General features: G+C 49.0%; 2 protein-coding genes across 2 annotated transcripts in view; one reads left to right on the top strand and one right to left on the bottom strand.

Moving 5' to 3' along the window:
- The window catches only part of COL4A1 (collagen type IV alpha 1 chain), a 151,016-nt gene extending 141,274 nt beyond the window's left edge, over positions 1-9,742 (bottom strand). Inside the window, exon 1 of the mRNA XM_039473372.2 lies at positions 9,501-9,742. Coding sequence (XP_039329306.1) covers positions 9,501-9,584 — 84 coding nt within the window. The 5' untranslated portion in view covers positions 9,585-9,742. The remainder of the gene's footprint in view (positions 1-9,500) is intronic.
- Positions 9,743-9,817: 75 nt separating this feature from the next.
- The window catches only part of COL4A2 (collagen type IV alpha 2 chain), a 200,266-nt gene continuing 186,998 nt past the window's right edge, over positions 9,818-23,085 (top strand). Inside the window, exons 1-3 of the mRNA XM_003928248.4 lie at positions 9,818-10,092; positions 10,420-10,509; positions 10,631-10,685. Of these exons, the coding sequence (XP_003928297.2) occupies positions 10,466-10,509; positions 10,631-10,685 (99 nt within the window). The 5' untranslated portion in view covers positions 9,818-10,092; positions 10,420-10,465. The remainder of the gene's footprint in view (positions 10,093-10,419; positions 10,510-10,630; positions 10,686-23,085) is intronic.

Raw genomic sequence — 23,085 nt, 5'->3', positions numbered from 1 at the left:
CGGAGATTCCAAGATTTCAGGAGTTGTATGCCAGGAAGCAAGAGGAAGGCCAAGGATGTACTTTACAGTAAGAAATCTTACGATATGGCAGTCACTTATTTACCAGTATCACTTGCGACCTTCACAACACAATAAGGGAATACATTAGTATCCCTCATGGATAGATGGGGAAACCGAGGCACAGAGCAGTTAAGAAGGTTGCCCAAGGTCAAACAGCCGGTTGCTGTTTGGGCAAATAAATGTATCTTTTATTAATTTTATTATTAAAATCCAATCATTAAAACAGTCATCAAGAATTCAAATCCATCTCATCTGACTCCAGAGTCTGAAACCGTATGATGCCCTTTGCAGAGTCTCGCAACCTAAATGAAAAGCTTTGGGAGCCAAACGAGAACAGTGCAAGCACTGAGTTTTCAACATCACATCTATCATACCATTACCAAAATTATTCTCACTTTACATAGGGCGTATGTCCGAACGCAAAGGATAAGAACAATTCTAACCACGTTCATATTTTCTAATCCAGAGTAAGTGCTGAACACATATTTATGGAACAAATTTTAAATGCCAGAAGCAAGACACTGAGCTATCAAACTATTACCTTCTACTCTGTGTTCATGTGAATTCTTATCGTTGTTTTATTTTCACTGGCATAAAAAAAAAAGAAATGGGCCTTTGGTTGCAATTTTGGCTTCTCACCTAAGACAATACCCAAAGTTATGTATGTTTTAAATGAATAATCTAGTCAAGAGAAAAAAAAATCCATGTGTCATGATGTACTGATGGATGATAATTCCATAAAAGAGAAAATACCTATGGTCAACATGAAATAATAAAGAAGTATTAATTATAGAATTTTTTTAAAAAAGTTTTAAAAGCTTGAATTCCAGAAGAAATACAATCTCATTATTTTCAAGTATTTGGGAAAGCAAAATCTAATTATTATGGAGGCGCCCAAAGGCTATTTAGTCAGACTAGACCAGCTTTAGCAATTGATAAAAAGCATCTGGCAGTAGAGTAATGTTTACATGAAAAACATGTTTGTTAAAGATAAGCAATGAATGAGAAATAAATCAAGAAGATGGCCCACTACATATCCTACGTAATAAAAACTGTGTCATCCCCTTTTCCAGGGACTATTATTGATTCTGGACCAGGTTGGTGTATTTATCCAAAATAAATCGGATGTTGAGGCTGAATTAACCATCCTGTGGATGGTGTTTTCCCCCCATCGCTGTCCCATTTTCCTGCTTTGGCAAGTTTATCTTGATTTTATAGGCCATTTCCGGACCAAAATTTAGGAGTTATTTTAAACCACTAACCGTGAATGGTCTTTAATCTCCAGGAACCGGATTTGGTGGTCAAAAGATAGAAAACAGAAATTCCTCACCAGGAAACGGAGTGGGAGGAGGGAGGAGGGCAGAGGGGCGACGTGGGTCCCCATGCTCAGGGTCTGCCGAGTCCCAGCGCCCACTGGCGCTGCCTGGGTGGGTCTCTGAGCCAGGGCGCCGGGCGCGTCCCGCGCAGGTGTGCGCACTCGCAGGCTCTCCACCGAGGATGGCAGAACTCAGCCTGAAATCAGGTGGGTTCGGAGAAACGCAGGGCCAGGAGGGCAGGCTCTGCTCCAGGCACCGCTGCGCTCACTTCCCCTCAGCCCGGCCCTCTCCAGATTCACTCAGGAGCCTCCACTTCCTGACATACCACATGCGTGTTTCTGGAACCTTCTTCCCCCGCCCATCTGACCTTCCAAACTGCACCACACAGCTGGAGCCGGGATTGCGGCAGGAGCAGAATCCAATGAGAAAAAAAAAAAAAAAAAAAAAAAAAAGGCAAAGAACGGGGAGGGCCATGTTACAAGCAGGGCTTCGGCTTCAAAGCGAGTGCACGTAGCGCGGCCTAGCAGCAGCCGCAGCCCCACCTGCTAGAAATGCAGATTCTCGGGCACACCCCACACCTCCAGAAACAGAAGCTCTGGAGCTGTTTCCCGGAGTCCCCGAGCAGACGTCGATGTGAGCTCATGTTGCACAACGGCTAGTGGAGGAGACCCTTACGTGGGCCCTTCCAGTCCCAGGGGGTCTTGATGTCATCGCTTTGCTGTTTATACTTCTGAATTTGTCTTTAGTAACAGAGTAGCAGTGCCCGGCACAAAGCAAGCTCGGTATAAATGCTTCACAGACATGATCTGACTTAATCCTCACGTTTGCACTGAGGAAAGCGCTGCCCTCATCCCCATCCTCCAGATGAGGAAGACCAGGGCCCACAGCTTCCCTGCAGGGCCTGTGCCTGGAGCACAACCCTTGCGCCCCTGGACTGTCTCCTCTCTACATGCAGTTCAAACATTGCCACCGTCTTTCCAAAACGTTGTGTGCATGTCTGACCTGTGAATGCCAGCTTCTTCGAGAAACAGACTTTTCTTTCGCCAGACTAATCTTAGGGTCCTTAGTCAGGTGGTGGCAAATAAGTCACAAACAGTAGTAGTTCTGTAACACTAAAATGGCACTGCATTCTTTAAAAAATTCTAAAATGCAACTCAAAAATTAAAGCTAACGATTAAAAAGTTGCTTATATTTTAAAATGGCATTTCAGAGCTGGTGTTCTTGGATGACATGAAAATAAATGCTCCTGTGCTCAGAAATCAGGCATTTCTTGCATACAGGGAGAACTGTGGATTTTAAAATGAATCTTGATTGTCTTGTATTACAAGAATAATATATATATGAACATAAAGAATTATCAGCAATGTAACAGCCAAATCTTTCACCAATTAGATTAGATATTAATATTATTTATTTAATAAATATGAAGGGAAAATACCAAAATGGTTATTATTGGGTTTACCTGTAAGACGCTGAAACAGAAAACAAATACTGACCCGTACCTTCCGAAATGCCCCATGTGCTGAATGCGAGTGTTAGGTGGGGTTTATCTGCGTTGAAGACACACAGTATTAACTGACATTCTCTGAATATGTATCATCTCTAGGGATGAGTGTAGCTGCTGAGAAGTTTGTGGACATAACTTTCAAAACATTGAATTACAGCTGGCTTTTTTTTCTTCACAAAGGAATATCCTTATTTTCTAAAGCAGAAACTTAATAAAATCTTTAAACCATTTTAATTGTCTCCAGTACAGGAATACTGTGCCTCCAGATACTCTGCTGAATTGGGCAATGTTTATTTAACTTAGCTGCACTCTCTCTGAGTGAATATACAAATGGTTTCCCCAATTGTTGGTGTATTTGGTGAAAGGAAAAGAGAGCAACTGACATCAAACTGGATGCTTCCAGCTCACGGCCAGTATCTCTGGCTGCGGTCACTGCTGAAACAAGTGGCCAGGGAACACTAAGATACCTTTGTCTAGGCATTACTCACCAATGCTAATTTACACCTGAACAATGGGCTTGTTCCCAGAGCAACAGAAGATGAGGAGGTTGGAGGCTCTCCTTGATCAGGGCAGGGGCACAACAACGGACACACAAAAACCCAGGCGGCGTGGAAAAGACTACTTTGGCATCTGATTTGGACACTTGGCATTTGTCTTGTACCTTAAAAATCAAGTGAGCTTTAAAACTCAGATAAAATAAAATGTTTTCATAGTATGCAGATTAAAACCCAAATCTAGCAAAGCTTCCACAGAGACTATTACTAAACCACGGAATAAACTATTTACATAAAATGTTCTGCAGTGTATATATTTCCAAGTCATGTTTAGTCTGTGGTGGAAATATCTACTCCAAATTCCAAGTTAAGGGGAAACACCTTCTTTTGGATGGATTTGTCTTTGCGTTCACTAATAATACCCCAGGGGTGGGCGATGCAAGCCAGGACACTCCGGGAGTTGAGGGAGGCGTCCCAAGAGAATGGCAGCCAGGAAATTAGAACCAATTACAAGTCATTAATTCACGATGTCCACCTCTGTGTCGGGCACTCTCCCAGACATGGTGGGGTGCTTTAAAAAGAAGATATGTCCTCACGTGTCTCGTAACTGGCAAGAGTCCTGGAACCAAGACACAAACGACAATGTAACTCCAAGTCCTGTGGCAGCAACCAGGCAACCAGGACCAGCACATCTCCAGCGCTTACGTCCTGTGCACACGCTCTCCCTAGACACCGCGACCATCCTCGCTGTACGCATCAGAGACTCCAGGCTCAACGAGATTACACTGCTACCGAATGGCAGAACCAGAACTGCAATTTAGGATGGATTTTTTTAAAATCCAGAGAGTCAACAATATCTCACACTGCCACTCTGACTTGAGAGGGGATTGCACGGAAAAGGGGCGAGCTGAGAACTGCTTTAGGAGCTTCCATGGAATTAATGCAAGCCAAGGGAAGACAAGAGGACTCTGCAGGCTGGGGGCAGAAGAAGATGAAACAGCTTCCGTGGAACGCAGAGATTAGTCCTTCCTTACAGTCACCAAAGCCGTATGTCAAGGAGCAGCAAGGAATGGTCTCATTTTACAGATCCATACCACAAAGGGTATGCACAGCCAAGCCAAAAAGAGGGGAGCCCCGGTGAGACAGGTGGTGGTCAGCAGAAGATCCTGAACACAGCAAGTCTGTGGCCATAACGGAGGGAGCTGAAGGCAATGAGCCTTTGACAGCCTGAGGAATGGGCTGGAGAGCAGGAGAGCCGGGAGGAGGGGCAGAGCCATGAGGGTTCAGTGGCAGTCCTGGCACAAGGCGAGGAGAGCTGGAAAGGAGTCCCAGCCATGGGAAGGGAAAGCTGAGGGTGCCTCTGGGAAGATTCCAGAAAGAAAAAGTGGGAGACTTTGTGGCTGAGCAGACACAAGGGTAAAGAAGAGGGAAGGCTGAGGCCTTGTGGTCTCTGGGCTCCGTATCCAGAAACACCAGGGGGCAGCCAGACCAAAATGGCAGAGCTGGGAAGGGTAGTCAGTCTGGGTGAAAGACGAGTTCAGTTCTGAACATATGTGCTGAGTTTGAGATCAAAGCGAGACAGCCGAGGGGAGGTGTCGCACGGAAATGTGACGACGTTGAACTGGAGTTCGAGGAGGAGGTCTGGAGCCCCCTTCAGCGAGTAGTGGTGCACCGTGGAGCAGACCCTGGGCTGAAGTTAGAGAGTTCAAAAAACAAAGAGAAGCACATGGCGCTGCCCCTGTGCTCACCCACTCTGAGGGTCGTGAGAAGAGGAAGAAGACAGGAGCAGAAACACGGAGAGAGGACCAGGACGGACCCGGGTCCCAGAGTTCGGGCCAGAACAATGGAGGGAAATGCAGGCTGGAACTGGCTCAGTGTGTACCAGACTATCAAAGTCTTCACCCCAAAGTCATTCCTACAGCGTCAAAAGCCTCAGAAGAAATTCACCATTAAAACATGTTCCGGGTTATATCCCTTTTCATTGTATGCATAAGAATGGTAGGAATATGTCTTTTGTATTGTTCTATAGTTGACATTTTTTCGTGGTTGTTTAATAAGAGCAGGAAGAACAATGCCCGAACATTATTTTAAGCATTCTATTGTTACTTGAGCTGACTCTAGCCCAAGAACTCAAAATACCAAACCTGCTTGTGAGACATTTTAATGAGGTTAATCCTTCTTCAATTTGGGGAACAATTATAACAAATATCAGGGAATTCATCGAAACCACTGTGATCATTTATTCACTTCTTGATGTTCTTCTACTGTCTACCAAGGTTTGTCTTGGAGTGTCACTGGGGGGTTCCATTTGTCTGCAAAATCTTTACCAGCTCTTAACTAAATAACTGAACTTATTATGACCATCCTTGCCAGTTCTCAGAAATTTGCCAACAGTCTTGTTAATGAATAATGTAGGGTTTTGTGAATTCCCTCATGGCCTGGCCCACGTGAAGGTAGGTTTTCTGGGTCAGTTCCTAAAGACACTCCTGACTAGAATCAGTCATCCATGCTGCAACTTTCCAAACATCCCAGCCTGCCTACCTGCCACCTCCAAGAAAAGGGACGTTACCACACGGTGGGGCCTCAGCTGGAGCTGGGAGCTCTTTTTTTTATCACTGGTCCCCTAAACCCTGCCCTTACAATTCTTTCCACTCATCTGAGAGCAAAGTTCAGTCACCAAGAATGTTAGTCATAGAAACAACGACATCTTGGTGTCTCAAAGGAGCAAGCTTAAGGTCATCTTTCAGTGCAAAGATCCTTAGACTTGAGAGCAGACAGGCAGAATGGCCATGCCTTCTGTGTGCGGTACACCATCAGAGCACACGTGGAAATGATATGCTGGTGTCTAGCTCCTATTTCTCCCTCATATTTCAGAGGCAGAAGACCCTCCCAGAAGTTTCTTCTGAGTTCCCCAAAGCTGGATTCAGTGTTCCTACAGCCTTTCATTTCCCTTGACTGTCGCATTTACCAGCCTGAGTTGGATTTGTCTGTTTCTTTTCCAGTATTTCTCACTAGATGTTCCTGGGGACACAGGGTGGGGTGACACAGGGTGTCGCACAGCCAGCACCTGGCAGGGTCATGGCATGAAGGAGGTGTTCCAGGTGCATATGTGGAATATACAGGAAGACAGGAACAGATCCGAGGAAGGAGCAGATCTGCCAGGGAAACTGAGGCATGGAGTTCGATGAGCACCCCCAAATCATCGGCTTAAAAGCAGACATAAAATGTAGGGTTCTCTGGTGCCTAAAGCACACTAATTCTGCATATACATGACTATTAATAATGTATAGCATTGACAGTTCTGAGTACATGAACACTGTGTCTTCTGGTTGGTCTTAAAGTTGCATCCCTTCACCCTAGTCCAATTCCATCTATTAATATAAAGAGCTTGCTGATGTAAGTAATAGCTTCACCAATATTACTCCTGAGATCCTGGGTGATGCTGCTCTTTTTGGGACTCATTCAGAATCAGCCTTCTCATCTAAACCACGTTTCCAGTAGAACATGGTCCATACATATACGGGAATGAAATCTCACTTAGTTTGAACTAAGTCATTCAGTCCCAGAGGTGGTGACTAATGGTCAGGAGATGACAATATTGCTGGACAACCATCACCACACTGAGGGGAAAGTTCACATTTCTAATCCGGAGAAATAATTTGTTAAGGAGCATGACATGGAACCAGCTAGAGGAGGGTGTGCAGGCTGCTGAAGGAAGGGCTCATTCCACCCACTGCAACTGCGTGACTAAGAGCAGAGGGTGCTCCCCGTCAGAACACCACTGGCACGTGTTTGTCTGGAGCCTGCAAGCTATTCCTCCTTTCTTGCTAAAGAAAAGCGGAGGAGGGGAGGAGCAGGGAATAGAGTGGTAGGTTCAGCATGGGATAAAATCAGTGGTTTAGAAAATCCACCCATGAGTACGTAAATAATATGACCATAGCAGATACAGCAAATACAAAATTAAACAGCCTTTCATGTGGAAAAAAAAAATAAGTGCAATTCATGCCTGGCACACAGTAGGTGATGTCTCGGTGTACAAATGCAGGTGAAGTGTGATTCAGGCGGTCCAAAGGAGCGGTAAACCGACAGTCATTTCCACTGGCTTCTGAATCAGGATCTCATAAAATCCCCAGCATCTTATCATTCAAAATGTATTTTTAAATTATGTTTTGCTTGGGTCAGTATTGAAGCTATTTCAGTATTTTGGTATATCCAACAGCTGATTTTGGAAGGAGGTAAGTAAAAATGTTTTTGATGGCATGAAAAGTGAGACAAATTTTTAAATTAGGCAGATATAAGTTTTAAGTGATTTCCTTGTATTCCCATACGTCATCTTCATATTAAGCACTTTTCTCTAATTAAACCAAAGAAAACGCAGAGTAACGATAGTATCTGTTAGGTCAGCTGAGATCAGAAGTGCCCACACGCTGCATCTCTTAAAAACAGTCCATGGCACCTGGAGAGACATAGCAAAGCCCATGGCCAGGAATGTAACTCAGCTTTAGGAAATGATTAAAGGGAAGTAAAATCATCTCCAACTCAACATTAATGCATTTGATTTCCCAGGTGAGAACAGGAGTTTTTGTAACTGTGAGTGGTTCTTTCTTTCTACAGTCCTGGATGTTTGGAAAGTCAGCTCTTACAGTTAGCTTTGCTTTGCTAACATTATCCATCGGAAAATCGAAACCCAAACAGCTCCTATTTCCCAGCGAAGAACCTTCTCTGATCTACCTTGCCATCATCAGGCTTCACCATCTCACCTTGGAAGCATTCAATCTTTTGGTCAATATTTCTAGACCAAGTGCTCTCAAGCCTGCTCTTTGGAAAGTATTTTGTCATGACTACCAAAGAGTGTTTAAAGAACAGGCTGTGAAGTTTGGGGAGACTAGGCAGGGAGGAGCAATCCGAAGTTAATTGCTGATGTAATCATTAGTCCTTTCAATACTCAATGGAGAAGCTGCCTCCCGGGAGATAAACGCTCAATAACAAGACGTGTGTATAACACCAGTTTACTCTGGCATGTAACAGTTAACAATTTCTATAAAGTTAAGTGGATTTAGTGAATATCATTCTTCCAAGAGAGAAGTAAAAAAAATAATAAAAATTTAAGAGGAAAACAACATTAAGAAACAGTAAAAGAATGAGTGTGGAAAATCTGGTAAGTAACAAAAATCATCCTTAAGCATCTGAGGGGAAAACTGCAAAAAGCGTTCAGAAGCCACACCTTCCGGCCTTGGGACTGCATGGCTGTGACACTGAGCAACAGCTGAAGCCTTTACTCTCTCGGAGGGGAAGGAAAAAAGGAAACAACAGTCAGTCCAGGCTTGTCCAGGGCTGGAAGCCTCGACTCCTGCAAACCGATCTCCCAGATCCTTTCTGGGCAAGCACATAACCAGAGGAAATGAAAACTAGAAAAACAATTTGTGCATGGAACAATGACATGGAGTTTCACTTTGGTTTCATGCTCAAATATGAATGTGGCTGTAATTTTTAAGAAAAATATATTAATAGAAGGCAACGAGTTGAGGATGGTGGCTTCTTCAAGCCGGGCGTCCAGAAGAGCCCCATTTCTGCCTTGGAGCGCGCCTTAGGCAGCAGTCGTGGGAAAGCTCAGATACAGCTGTTTCCAGGCAAAGGGCCCAGAGCTTTTCAGCCTCGGTCACCAGGGTCTCCAGACAAGGAGAAATACGCCCAAAGCTGTTCCCAGACGCTCTGGGCTAGAAGCTCCCCGTGCGCGCTCCCGCCCCTCCAACTCCCAACTCCCTCGCGCACCCGGGGCGGGTGAAGGCGCCCAGCCGCCGAGCATCCCCGCGACGCGGGTTCAAATCCCGCCGGCTCCCGGGCACCGTCGCCCCGCCACAGCGCGGGCTGTTTCTCCTCCTTTCCCCGGAGGAGATCCCTAACTCTCCAGTACCCACACCATAACAAAGGAGGCTCGGTCCACCGATGCGCGATCGTAGCCCACAGGGACCCCCAGCGAGCACTGGCCCAGAGAATGCACCTGGCCGCGCCACGCACGACCCCTAAGGGGCAGGCGGGCGGCTCCCGGAGCGGACAAAGGGGCCTCACCGGGCGCCCGGGCTCAGGGCTGGACGCGGGGAGCGGAGCCGGTCGGGGACTCACCTTCGCAGCGGCCCGGCTGCGCTCCTCGTGGAGCAGAAGGGCGGCGGGCAGCAACAGAAGCCAGACGCCGAGCCGGGGCCCCATGGTGGCGCGCCCGAGGCGGCGGGGGACGGCGGGGGACGGAGGCCGGGCGTGCGGGGGCCGCGGCGGGCAGCTCGCTCTCGGAAGGCCGGGCTTCCAGCGCTGCGCACCGTCCCGGGTGCGGCGGCTCCAAGCGGAGACCTGAGCGCGGCGGGCCGAGCTCCCCAATTTGTTGCCGCTGCCCCCTCCCCCTGGCGCTGCGCGGGCGGCGCCTCAAAGGGGAGGACCCTGCGGCGCGGGTAAGAGGCGGCGGGAGCGCGCAGCCAGGGAGTGTGGCCGCTGCGCGCCGGGACACCAGGGCTCCGCGCTCCGCACCCAGGGGCTCCGGCGTCCCAACACCCTGCGCCCGCGCTCTCGCCGATCCAGGCCAAGGCTCCAGAAAGGCCGCCCGAGCCCCCGAAACCGGCGCCCAGGGAGCCCAGTGAGGGCGGCCGCGCTGCGGGTGTGCGCCGGCGGGTGCCTCTGCAAGGGCCAATGCGCGCGGGCCGCAGCCCCTGAAGCCGAGCCCGAGGTGAGAGCGACCCCCGAGCGGCGCCCAGACCCTGGTCCAAGAGCTCGGGCTTAGAGCGCCCTGTGCGGTCTGGGGCTGAGTGCTCCTGCCTGGGAGTAGAAACCGGGAGGGTGGGAGAGCGGGGACGGGGCTTCTCGGCCAAGCAGCACAGACGGGGGCCTAACGGGAGGTTCTCCTTCTTTCCGGGTTGTAGCGGGACGACCCTCCGGTCACCCCTGCATGCGGGGGCGCCCCGCGCTGTCCCCGCGTCTCGCGGACCGAGACCGGCGGTGAGGATGGGCTGCCTCCCTCATCCTGCGCTGAACTCGCTTTGTCTCTCACCTCTAGGCTAAGCGGGACTGACCCGGGCCCAGAGCCGACTCACACCGCCAGCATGGGGAGAAACCAGCTCGCGGCGGCCGGGCCTGCCCTACCGCGGTAAGCGACTTTCTGCCTGGTCCCCGTGGGTCCGGCGCGCAGGGACCTTTCTATGTAGCTCTTGGGGATTGACAAACCGGGCCCGCGCGTTCATGTCCCTCTTCCTCCCTTTCCCATTCAGGTGGCTGCTGCTGGGGACCGTGACCGTGGGGTTCCTCTCCCAGAGCGTCTTGGCGGTAAGTCCTGGCCCCGGCCCCACGCTCTCGGACTTGCGCTCCGGAGAGTGCTGGGGACGTTTGAGTGGCCTGGCAGAAGGCAGCTCGTCCGGGCGCTCCCGCGCGTGTGTGTCTGCGTGCGGGCGTCCGCCAGCCTGCCCACCCAGGTTCTGAGAAAACTCGCTCTTCCCGCGCGATGTCTTCCACCTTTCCTTCCCAGGGGTTCCCCGCGTCAGTCCTGTTCTTTGCAGGCGTCCGCCCTAAAGCTGAGAACTTCACATGTAGCCTAAGGCACCGTTTACTCGCTTTGAACAAATATGCAGCCACAGAGGCGAGGGAAGAGTGTCAGTCCCTGGCAGTGAGGCGCCAGGCTTAGGGCAAGAAAAAGTTTTCCTGGAACTCGGGAGCTGGTGGGGAGGCTCTGTCCAGGGCTGAGGGTTTTTTGTGTTTTTAAATGGGAGGCTCTGGGTAAAGGGGCGGGGCGAGGAGGCGAACAAGACAACCTTAGTATTGTTTGAACTGAACCATTGCAATGGAACAATGGCAGAAAACCGCGTTCTCTCCGGAGTCCTGGTCCGGCCTGGAAGAGCGGCTTCGGGCGCCCCCGTGGGACCCTGTTGCCGGAGCCTGCCCCTCCACGCCGGCCATGCACAGCCCCGCGGTACCGTGGCTGCCGTTGGCGACTGCACTGCGAGGCTTTGCACATTTTAAACGTTTTGTTTAAAGAGTGGGAGCCACTTTTACTGAGCTTTATGTAACCATGGCTAAAATGAACAGGTTTGGTGGGGGTATTCCGCTTAGGACTCAAATGTTTAGACAGACCCTGAAAGCGGAGGGAGCTTGGGGGATGCCCGCTGCCCCACCTCTCCTTACTGTGGCCTACGGAGCCTGCGGCGGCCAGGGTCCAAGGGGATTCCTCCTGGAAACAACCCCTCCCTCAGTGCGCACTGTTTCAGAGCACCACCAGGGACAGAGGGGAAGCGTGTTCGTGATTACGTCGTTCTGCCCTAAGGCAAAACAAACCAGGATTTTAAAGGCAGTGAGTGACAAGGAGCTACTCGCACTGGGGAAAGAGCTGCTAACTTTGCTTTTCCGCTGCTGTTGGCTCCGGTTCAAGGCCCAGGTTGGAAAGTAAAAGGAGAACTCGGAGACTTTGACCAGAGCCCTGCAGGCCAAAGTTTTCTTCAAATTCTGGTCTGTGTCTCCGTCCTTCTCCCAGCCCTAACTTAAGATCGGAACCTAGATAGTTGAACTAGCCCAGTGACCCTGTGAATTCTAATGCACAGGCCTGTAGGCATATAAGACGAGGCTCGGATTTATGAACCAGAAGCGACAGATGCATGCGCACACACACGCACTCAAAGGCAGACGTTCCTAGAAAGTACCAAATCGGGCTGCGTGTGCTTCGGTTGTACCGATGCCCGCATCTCTCTGTCTCTAGAGTCACTTTTATAGTATCTGTCTGATCGTGCTTAAGGCTGGTGGGAGTCCTGGAAATTCTTTTCTGAACTCATCCCAAAATTGGTGGAAAGACCACCAGGCACCTAGGTCTTCAAAAGACCCAACTAGCCTGGGCGAGCGATGCACACCTGTAATCCTAGCACTTTGGGAGGCTGAGGTCTGCTGATTGCCTGAGCTCAGGAGTTCGAGACCATCCTGGGAGAGATACGGTAACACCCTGTGTCTACTAAAAATATAAAAAATTAGCCAGACCTGGTGGTGCCTGCCTGTAATTCCAGCTACTCAGGAGGCTGAGGCACAAGAATTGCTTGAACCCGGAGGCAGAGGTTGCAGTGAGCCAAGATTGCACCACTGCACTCCAGAGCAAGATTGTCTAAAAAAAAAAAAATTTAGTTTAATTTAAAAAACCCAAACCTAGGTACTAAACATAGCTCTGCTCTAATCTCTTAAATCCAGAGCCTCAGTTTCCATACTTTGAAGTATGGCTTCTTACAGAGGCCAAGTACCGTAAGGGAAATGAGACACCTCTATGCCTCCCCAAAACCTCATCAATGCTGCAAGCTCACCCTCAGTCTCTTGTACCCTTTGATCTCTGGGTGGGACCAAGATGATTGATTGCCCAGCAGAGCTTCGCAAAGTGCACGTCCCTAGACACGCAGACCTAACTCACCTGGAAAGGCTTGGTAAGAAGTAAGGCCCCCATCTCAGACCTTCCGGTCAGACATTCTGGGGTGGAGTCCAGGACCCTGCTTCGCACATGAAACCAGAATCTGGGAACCACTGAACTGGGGTACGGGGCTTGGGAGGCAGTTGAGACAACCTGCCAACTCACTTTATTTCCCTGGGCTTTCGATTCTAACTCTACAAATAAAAATTGATATTTTTAATCATTTCACTAGGGACCTACTAGTGTGTGTTGTTAAGAGACTTGCACGTTGTTGCTTTCAGCAAGGGGCTGCTCGTTAACTTCTTGGTAACCACTGGCTTGAATGGCTGTTCCTTGTGAAATAAGGCTTTGATTTTCAACTGTATTGATGAAAGAGTTTTCTTAATTGTGACAAGGACTTTTTCCTGGGTAGGTTAGTTCAGGAAAAAGGGCTGCCGCTCGGTGGTTGAAGAGCTTGGTTGCAGAAGCAGCTGGGATGGGTAGTGAAGCGCCCCAGTGATTGCTGATTGAGCACTTCCTGTGTGTAATTTGTCTGCCCTACTGCTTGTGATCCTCACAGGAAAACATATTACCCCGTTTTACAGGTGAGAAAAGGCACAAAGCTTTGAAGCCCTTGCCCAAGATTCCTGTCTTTGTAACTGAATGAGATGGATTGGCACCCAGGCCCCTTCCTCCACACTGAGCTTCCCAGGGCCTGAAAGCTGGCCGGGAGGGCACTCCTGAGCTTCAGTCTTTGAGTCTCCTGGGGTGTGGGTTCTGTCTCCCTGGTCTTGGCCCTGGACTGACAGTAGAGCTGGCACTGACTCCTAGGAGGGAGAATCTCCCCTCCCTCCTCCTCTGCTTCTCCTACTCTGACGATCAGGGGCACTGAGTGAAGGAGAGAAGCAAGACCCTTCCCGAAGGGAGCAAAGGGAGCTGAAATCCCACGGGGTGGCCTGTGCTCTGGACTCAGCGTGAAGCCCGCTGCTCCGCATGGGCACTCAGGACCCACTCCCTGCTGTCCATGATGCCTTTTCTAAAGGTGCCCTTGTTTGAACCCAGTTTCAAGATGCACAAAATGCTTTCGTGTAAGGCAGCGTGACACAGGGGCCCCATCCCAGACTCGAGGCAGGTGCCGGGGTAGTTCTGAGCTGGTGGGCAGCTGAGGGGCTGCCGCCCAGAGTGCGCCCTCGCCAAGCCTCCGCATCCTAGTTTTCCCCCAAGGCAGAGGTGTTACTCATCCCACCCGCCTCATAGGTGGGGCGGCTGTGAGCTGTGTGGGTGCATGCGAAGCACCCTGGAGGCTCTGGCACTGCCTGGGTGCCAAGCAGTGTCCCCTGGGCCTGTTTAAGGGACAATCCCCTCGGCTACCTGTGGTAACCTTCATGGAGGCTGAAAAGTGCTCACTGCAGCCACTCTGAGCATTGTCACTTGTCTCTAGAGGGTGGGCAGCAGCCTTGAGGGATCAAATACGCAGCAGGCTGGGCATATTCCTGGGACCTCTGCCCCGGACCTGGGGATTCTTGTAGGTATCAGTGTGGGGCCCCTGCCTGCCACTTAATTTTTAGGCCGCCCTTGGGGTACCAGCCCCAGGAAACTCGCCTGGCCCTCCTGTTGGCAGCCACCACCTTCTCTGTCCTCCAAACCGGCAGCCACAGTGGCAAGTCCTTTCTGAGGGCTTTGGGATGAGGAGGAGAGGTGTTCAGTGCCGCCTGAGGCCCCGAGCTTTCTCTAAGGATCAGGACAAACAGTTCTTTCTACATTCCCTGGAGCCTAAGCCCTGTTACTCAAAGACGGGCCCCTGCAAACAAGGGAAAAGCATGGGATTCCTCCCTTGCTCGTGGACAAACTCTCAGCACATCTCAGCTCTCTGGAGGCTAGTAAAGTCTTCCTCCCTGGGTGGCTTGTAGGACTCAGCCATGATAAATAATAGCAGAGATTTGTCAACAGCATCCCAGAACGAGAGGTGGGTAGGAGGGGCAAGCCGGAAAGCGCGGGGAAGGGAAAGAGTCTCAGTGCGACCCGGCGGCTACGTGTGGAGCCAGAGAGAGAGGTGAAGATCAAGCAAAAGGTTCTAGAATAGAAAAAAGGATTTTGCTAAAATAATAAAAAGCAAAGAACTGTGTTTAACTTTGTTTCTGGGGAGAGGGAAAGAAAATGGGTGTGCGGTTTAAATAATCGAGAAACTCAACGGAAAAATTAAGTGCCGCGGAGACACTGTTGATAATCTAATGAAGAGATCACCACCTGCAAGCGGTCCAGGAATGTCTCGCTCTTTTTATCTGGAGAAGAATGTTTGTCTTTGATTAGAGGGTTTTGGAGAAAGCTCTGAAACTGGCCTCTTGCTTCGTGTCTGCTGGTGCCCGTTGTGTGGTCACTGCTGAAGGTGGGAGTCACTGTCTGTAGCTCCTGGCCTTGGCTGATTCGGCTTGTGAATCAGGGCCCAGGAACTACACAGCAGTCTTAGGAGGCCATAGCATCTGACCCAGCCTGCTGCTAACCGGGTTCTGGCTTCAGGGCAAGTCACTTCCCATGCTCAGGCTCTGGGGCTGGGACGAGAATGTTGTGTGGTATTGAGCTCTCAGGCGAGCTGGAGAGTCAACAGTGAGGGCCAGGCCCTGCAGCTGTGCTGAGACCTGTGAGGGTGAGCTGGGGTCTCTGCTGTGACGCTGCGGATGAGAAAGCCCTTCCAAGCAAGCTCCAGAATAGAACTTATCCAGCCTGGACCAGGACATTGCTTAGAATTCAATATGCCACATGGGACTTTCTGTCCTCATGGTGTGGAGAAGCTTCCAGAATTCAATAAATACGTGACACTTCTCAGTTGAGATGAGAGAAAGGGCAGAGTTCCTGGACAGTCCCCTCTTGCTGTTTCCCTGTGGCGGCCGCTCCCTCCAGTTAATGAGACCCTCTCAGGACAGGTGACGGCCTAAGTGACTCACTGCTCTTGATTTCATTGGTGGCTCTGGAGGACTGTAATTTTTATTTTGGTTACCCATGAAAGAAGAAGGTGGTGTCTAATCTTAGGGAGACTTCATGGGTGTCTCCCGTGGTCAGAGAGTAAGTTTCAAAGGAAACTGACTGTCCACCCAGCACCCTGTCCTGGGTGCTGGGTTCCAGCCTGCCCCTCCCTCCTGAGCTCCTGGCTGGCTCCCGTGCTCTGCTTCGACGTCTTCTGTTGCCTTGGATGAGGCTGCCTTTTGAGGCAACAGGCTTTTTTGTAAAACCTGCTGCTTTAAGTGTAGCGTGGTATCCTGGGGCAGTGCAAAACCGGTGAGATTCTAGGACAGGCTGCAGCTCAGTGCTAATGTTCATTTCTGTACCAATGTCAATTTCTTACTTTTCACAAAAATGTGCCGTAGTTTTATAAAATATCAATATGGCATCATAATGTCTGGGTGAAAGGTACACAGGGACTCTCTGCACTATCTTTGCAACTTTTCTGCAAATCTCAATGGCTTCAGAACTTAAAACTGCTCCCAGAAGTCATCAGCCAGTCACATTTGGCGTGCATGAGTCAGAGAAGTGCGCACAGAGCTGAAAAACAGCCAGGCTCGTGTTAGCAGAGGTGGCCGGCAAGAGGAACGTGTTGCTCCCATTCCTTTCTCTAATAGAGCAAGCGTTAACAGAAGTTGCTTCTGCTTAGTGGGAAATCCGGCAGAGGTGGGCCCAAGCAAAGCCTGAGTGAAAGGATTTGTGTCCCCTGGCCTTGGGTGGAGTCATTTGTGAAGATGGAGAGGTTTCCTCTGTGGAGTTTCTGCAGCACCACGTGGGAGGCCCAGTGGAGCTGTCATGGCACCTCTTCTTGGCTGGAGAGGGAAATGGTTGCACGGTTGTTTCCTGAGCCCATGGTGGAATGGCAGGCTTGTATCAGTGTTGCTGCAAGGACACAAAACATGACCAGGGAAAAGCCTGGTGCTGCCCATACCTGCTCACCCTTAGGAACACAGCAGGCAGTCCTCCTGGGCCACACAGAATGGGAGCCCCTTTCCGCCTGTCTAGGAAAGCCCATGGGCAACAGGGCAGGTGTCAGGTGGCTGGTGGAGGAGGTGGGCCGCCTTCACGGATGCCCCCTGCATTGCCACAGGCCGTGGCAGTGGAATTCAGAATCACAGCCTCTCAGTGGCCGCAGCTTCTGTGTCAGTTAGAGACCGAGCAAGAGGCCCGGAAGGAGGGTGGTCAGGGGCCAGTGGCTGTTGCCTTGTGTGTTTTACTGTCACCACCCTGCCATTGATAAACAGAAATGAGAAGCATGAGCAGAGCAGCCTCTGCCTGGCACCTACCAGTTCTGCTCTGCACGCCCTGTCTGCCCCTCCAGGCCTTAGTCCCTGGGGGGATAAGGATGGCCTGTCCCTTTCTATCAGTGACCCGTAGTAGGTGTCACACACCTGCACATGGCTGGAGCCTCTGTCCTTTGCAATTGAGTCCCATTTAAGAGTCTAGCTAAAGTGTCTTCTCTACTGATAGGGTTTTAAATACTTTAGGATCAAGGGTTGTAAGTCATCATTGTAACTCCTATAGACTTGAAACATTTGTCTTCATCCACTTTTTGGTTGGTTTGTTTGTTTTTGTTTTGGGGACAAAGTCTCGCTCTATCATCCAGGCTAGAGTACAATGACATGATCTCGGCCCACTGCAACCTCTGCCTCCTGGGTTCAAGCGATTCTCCGGCCTCAGCCTCCCAAGTAGCTGGGATTACAGGCACGAGACACCATACCTAGCTAATCTATGTATTTTTAGTAGAGACAGGGTTTCACCGCATTGGCCATACTGGTCTCAGACTACTGACCTCAGGTGACCCGCCAGCTTCAACCTCCCAAAGTGCTGGGATTACAGGCATGGGCCACCACGCCCTGCCATCATCCGCTCTTTCTCCCAGAAGCATGTCTTCCTTAGCTGACAGTGCCGCTCCCACGATCCAAGGTCAGGGCATCTTGCATCGGCCCTCGCGGAATGATTCACAGGCACCTGTATCCGCTGAAGGCCTGAAATCCAGTGGCCCCTCAACAGAGCTTCTTACATAAATGATTGCGGTGAGTTGGCAGCAATGCAGGCAAACCCTCTGGATGAGGAGTACAGCCATGGAGCTATTAATAAAAGATGAGAAGAAAAATGTATTTATTCTTACTGTGGGTTTTGTTCCCCCAAAGTAACTGCTTTCTCCCACTGGATGAAAACTAGCTGTATATGACGATAAAGGAAGCATGGATCAGGAAAGATTTGCATTTTTTCCTAGGGATTGTTTCAGCCCCACCCATAGAATTCCTGTTTTGTTGCTTTTACCCAGTTCAGTGATCTCCCATGTGAGAATCAGAGAAGAATGTGTGTTTTTGAATTTCATGGACTGATTATCTGGTACCTGGTAAATATTATGTAACAATATTTCTGCCGCATGTGGAGTATTTTTGGATCCCTGACTGTGGAGCAATGGGACCCTGTGAGAACCAAGAAAGGCTTCTGTTCATGCACAAGGTCAAACACACATGCCCTGGGGTGCACCAAAAGCTGTGGTTCGTCTCTAGACTGGGTGAAAGGAAGGGGTCCCCTGGGAGATTCTTTGCAGGATCACCAGAACCAAACCTAAGAGAGCATCCCTAGCATTCTGGAACCTCTGGGAGCAGCTAAAACACCCTGGGGAGAAACACAGCAGCTCCTGTTAGCTGAGCCACTGGTGCTGGGAACTGCTCTGAATCATGGATGGTTCACAGATGGGTAAACTGAGGCATGTGCAGGAAGGCACCGGGTAGGGTCAATGCAGAGTGAAACCTAGGACTTGACAATTCTAAAACCTCTGCTCTTAGCCACTGGCGCGGCGAGTAAACCCAGCCGCAGAACAGATATGCACAGGTAAAATATGTCAAATGTATATGTAAAGTACAGATACATATATATATCATATGTAGAAAATATATTATCAATCTACATGGAATGTACAGAGATAGATGATAGAGATAAAAGAGAGAACACACACATCACACACATACATGTGTACCCTGTGCCCACATGTACACAGATGCACACCTACATGCATGCATATAGACACACACATGACTATAGACACACACTTGCACACATGGACACACTTGCACCCCACACATGCATACAGACACACAGATGCACATGCATGCACATATAGACACACACTTGTATCCCCACACACAAACAGATGCACACACATGCACATAGACACACACACGTAGACACACACTTGCACCACACAAGACACACAGACACACATACAGACACACAGATGCACACACATGCATGTAGACACACACATATAAACACACAGTTGCACTACACACACAGACACACAGATGCACACACATGCACATAGACACACACACATATATAGACACACACTTGCATGCCCCACACACATACAGACACAGAGATGCACACACATAGACACACACATATAGACACACTTGCACCCTGCACACACTACAGACACACAGATGCACACACATGTGCATAGATACACACGTGTACACATGCATACATACACACATGCACCTGCATACACCTGAACACACACCTGCACCCTTCACATATACATAGACACACATGCACATGCCCGTAGATGTACACATGCACATACACAGACACACATGTGCACCACACACATACACATAGAAACATATGCACACACACATACACACACATTCATGCATGCACACATACATACACACACACACACACATATTTAGTCAGAGGATGCTCCTGGCTTCTTTCTCCACAAGGGCAGCTGAGGCAGAAAGAGACTGTGGATGCCTCTGGGGAGCGGCAAACAGACCTGTTTCTTTAGGGTTGCTTCTACAGAGAGGCTGGTCAGAGGCACGAGGGGGACTGAGTATCCTCATGAGCTCTGAAAAATAATGGCTAAGATGACTGCACTCAGGAGAGGTCCTTAAAGGATGACCCAAAAATATGTGCGAATGGGCGAAGGAACAGTTTCAACCTACAGAACCAAGAGTCCTGCAGACACAATCCCAACCGGCCCTCTCCAAGTCTGGCTTGAAACTCCAGGCCACTAAGGCAGATGCTGCTAAGGGGAACAGGAGGAGCAAACACAGCCTTGTGTTTGGCTGTTGGAAAATTGTTCTAGTTGTAATTTAGAGAAAGATTTACTGAGCTCCTGTGGGGCAAAAGAAACCTTTCTAAAATTATCTCAGCCGTACAGAAGACCGAGTGGACACTACAGAGTAACGGCAGGATTCCATTTTCCCTGGACCAATGCCAGCTTCCTTGCGCTGGGTCTGTTCTCACTACCTTGTGTTTGTGCTGGTGTTTTTCATGGAAGTCCCCATGGGCCAACAGGAGGACAGGTGTGGTCTGTTAAAAAGAGGTTGAACCTGTGGGCTTGCGCGCAGTGACTGGGAAAAGTCACTTTTCCTTTCTGAGAATGCTCGTCTTCATCTGTCAACAGGAATACTCAAAACTATGTCCCAGGTTCTCAGTGGGATCGTTTATGTGTCATTTGTTCATTAAATGAACGTGTCCAATGCCACTAGGAATAATGGTCACTCACAAGTTCTAGAACATTCATCCTCCCATGGATTCATGTCTGGGTCAGAGCAAGGGCAAGCTAGGAACCGTGAAGTTTCATCAGGGCGTGCGTGTGTGTGCACGCATATGTGCATGTGTGTACGTGTGTACACACATGTGTCGGTGCACGGGTGCGTGTGTGCACACGTGAGTGCATGGGTGGGCGTGCCTACATGTATGCATGTGTGTGTGGTATCTGACCCAATTTTAAATTAAATATGTTGTCTAGGATTATTTGTGAGAAGAGAGCAACCTACAGCCGTTTACTATTTTAGAGCCAGTTTATTTGTTCCCTATGAGACTTTCAGTACAATCGATTTCATGTGCAACTGTGCTTATCAGCAAGCACTTATAAGAACCCCTACTCACCCTGCTCACAGGAAACGTCAGGACTCAGGCATGGACCCCACAGGAATAGGGCCAGCTGGGGTCTTGGGTTTGAAACTGCTTTTGCTGCTGCCTGACCAGGTGACGTTGTGGGAGTACTCAGCTCTTTACACTTTAGTTACATTTCACTTACACTTTAGTTACATTTAAACTGGGTTAAAATAGTTCTTGCCTTATGCATGTGCCGAGAGGAGCAAGAAGAAATCGGCTGTAGAGAGTTTAGCAATCCAGCATTGTAGTGCTTGATAAATACTAGTTAATGTCTACCTGGCTTTCGGTGGTTGTTTTTTCTAATAAATGTGGTTCTTCATCCTCAATACCTAATTTACTTGAAGCCACATAAAGTTCAAGTCAACTAGAGTTACTGTTGGGAACTCTGGTCCCAGGACAGGAGGAAGTGGGCCAGTGGGACCGGCAGGTGGGGGAGCCTCGTGGCAGGAGGTTCTGGTCCTCACCATTCTGGTGCCTAGAGTGCCAAGACCCTGCGGTGTGTCGGTGGCTCTGAGCAGGTGGCTGCTGAGTGAGAACTGGTGGAGATGCGCCTTCCTGATGCCTTGAGACGGTTATTTCCATTTTCTTTAAGTTTGGGAGATGTCAGCCAAAGGAAATATTTTAATATTAATTAAAGTTCAGTCAAGGTATAACTTATTTTCAGAACAAATGGAAACACTTATAAACAAAGAACAATTTGTTCGAATAACTGAGACACAAGTATAATTTAGCCAAGCAAGAAAACTCAAGAGGCTTTGGTTTGGCAACGTGATATAAAAATGCAAAACAGAATCTTAGGAGATAATTTCCTTCTTAAGAGAGCAGAAAGATTTCCCTCCATACCATTTCCTAGCAGAGCAACTGCTTCTCACATTGGCATGGAAAGGCCTCCCAGACTAGACTGGCCTTACTCCAACACCCAGGTGACTAAGGCCAAGGCATGGATTCCCTCAGGAAGATTCCAGCTGGAAATTTCAGGGAAGAACATCACCTCCTTCCCTTTCTTCCTTTCTTGGTCATTGTCCTAATGGTAACAACCATCCAGGTTACGATTCAAGACCAAGTAGGGACCTGAGGTGACTTCCTTTCCTCTATAAATGCAGCTTCCTTTCCTAGCTGTTCCCGACAGCTTTCAGCGCTCCCTTCCCTTCACCAAGACAGTCTTAGCTCAGACAGGATTTCCTTAATCTTAGTCATCAGGTCTCACTGTCCAGCCTCCTCCTTCCTGTTGTAAAACAAGGAATCTTAATGGCAAGTAGGCTGAGATTTTATATCTTTGTGATATGCCAATCTCCTGCCAGTATGTGCAGACATCAGGTTTTCTTGTGCTTACCCACATCAAGGTGCCAGAGGTTGGAAAAGTCAGGGCATTTCTAGTTAAGCCCCACATGGCACATGAGTTTCAGCTGTCTGCCTTGGCTTTCATGAATGTGTCTCTGCCTACCTGAGGGTTCTAGTTCTGGCATCCTGGGCTGTCCTTTGGCCAGGCGCAGCTGCACAACCCAAGAGCAGTCCTAACCCGTTACGTAAGGTGGCAAGGTGGGGCTGGTGGGTGGCACTGCCAGGTCACCTCTGGGCACTGGGTGACCCAGTCATTGGCCCCCTGCGGCGACCCCCTGCTGCGTGGGTGACACTCACACCTCCCCTGGGCTCCCAGTGCTGAGATTTCTGGGCGATTTCTCTGCTCTCCAACAAGAGTGGTTTGTTATCTGCTTCTCACCTGATTGGAATTTAATGGTCTAGAAACAAATGAGTTATTTCACTCAGGAGGGGGAAGGAAGTCAGATTAGTCATGCTGGCGATTGATTTTTTTTTTAATCCAAAAATTCTTTACTTAAGAAGTAAAAGCAATTAAGAATAGTACTGAATCCTGTCTAGAAGTTCTAGAACAAGGAATGGGATGATGCCAATAGATACTTCAAGTAACTGGAAAGTTTAGTTCCCTCTGAACAAGGTCTAACTCTGAGGCCATCTGCTTCCTTTTATATAAAAACAGAGCAGTGTTTTTATATAAAGAAAATAAATGTGTTTAATAGGAAAGCTCATAGATAGGTAGAGTTCATCCATTTTAAAGGCTGCCTTTTTCTCCTTTTTATAGCACCTTTCAAAAGCGTCTCCTCTTTCAGCACTTGTAGCTCGTCAGTGAGAGAGGACAAAAGCCTACCACTGTTGATTCAGGCAACATTTTTGCCTTCGTGTTGATTTTTCTTCCTCATTGAGTTTAATTAACTAGAGTCTCTAAGAATAAACACAGAAAAAAGGCCTGTTTCATGGGCTTTTCTTGGCTTTTCACATTAAAAAAAATGACCTTAGATCTTTATTCTTTCTAAATACTTCATGTGTTTAAAAACTAGGTAACTTTCCTGTGATAAAAAATAAAATCTTGGC

The sequence above is a fragment of the Saimiri boliviensis genome, chromosome 16 (genome assembly GCF_048565385.1).
Source record: "Saimiri boliviensis isolate mSaiBol1 chromosome 16, mSaiBol1.pri, whole genome shotgun sequence".
NCBI classification, from domain to species: Eukaryota; Metazoa; Chordata; class Mammalia; order Primates; family Cebidae; genus Saimiri; species Saimiri boliviensis.
This window is presented reverse-complemented; position numbering and strand designations above follow the sequence as displayed.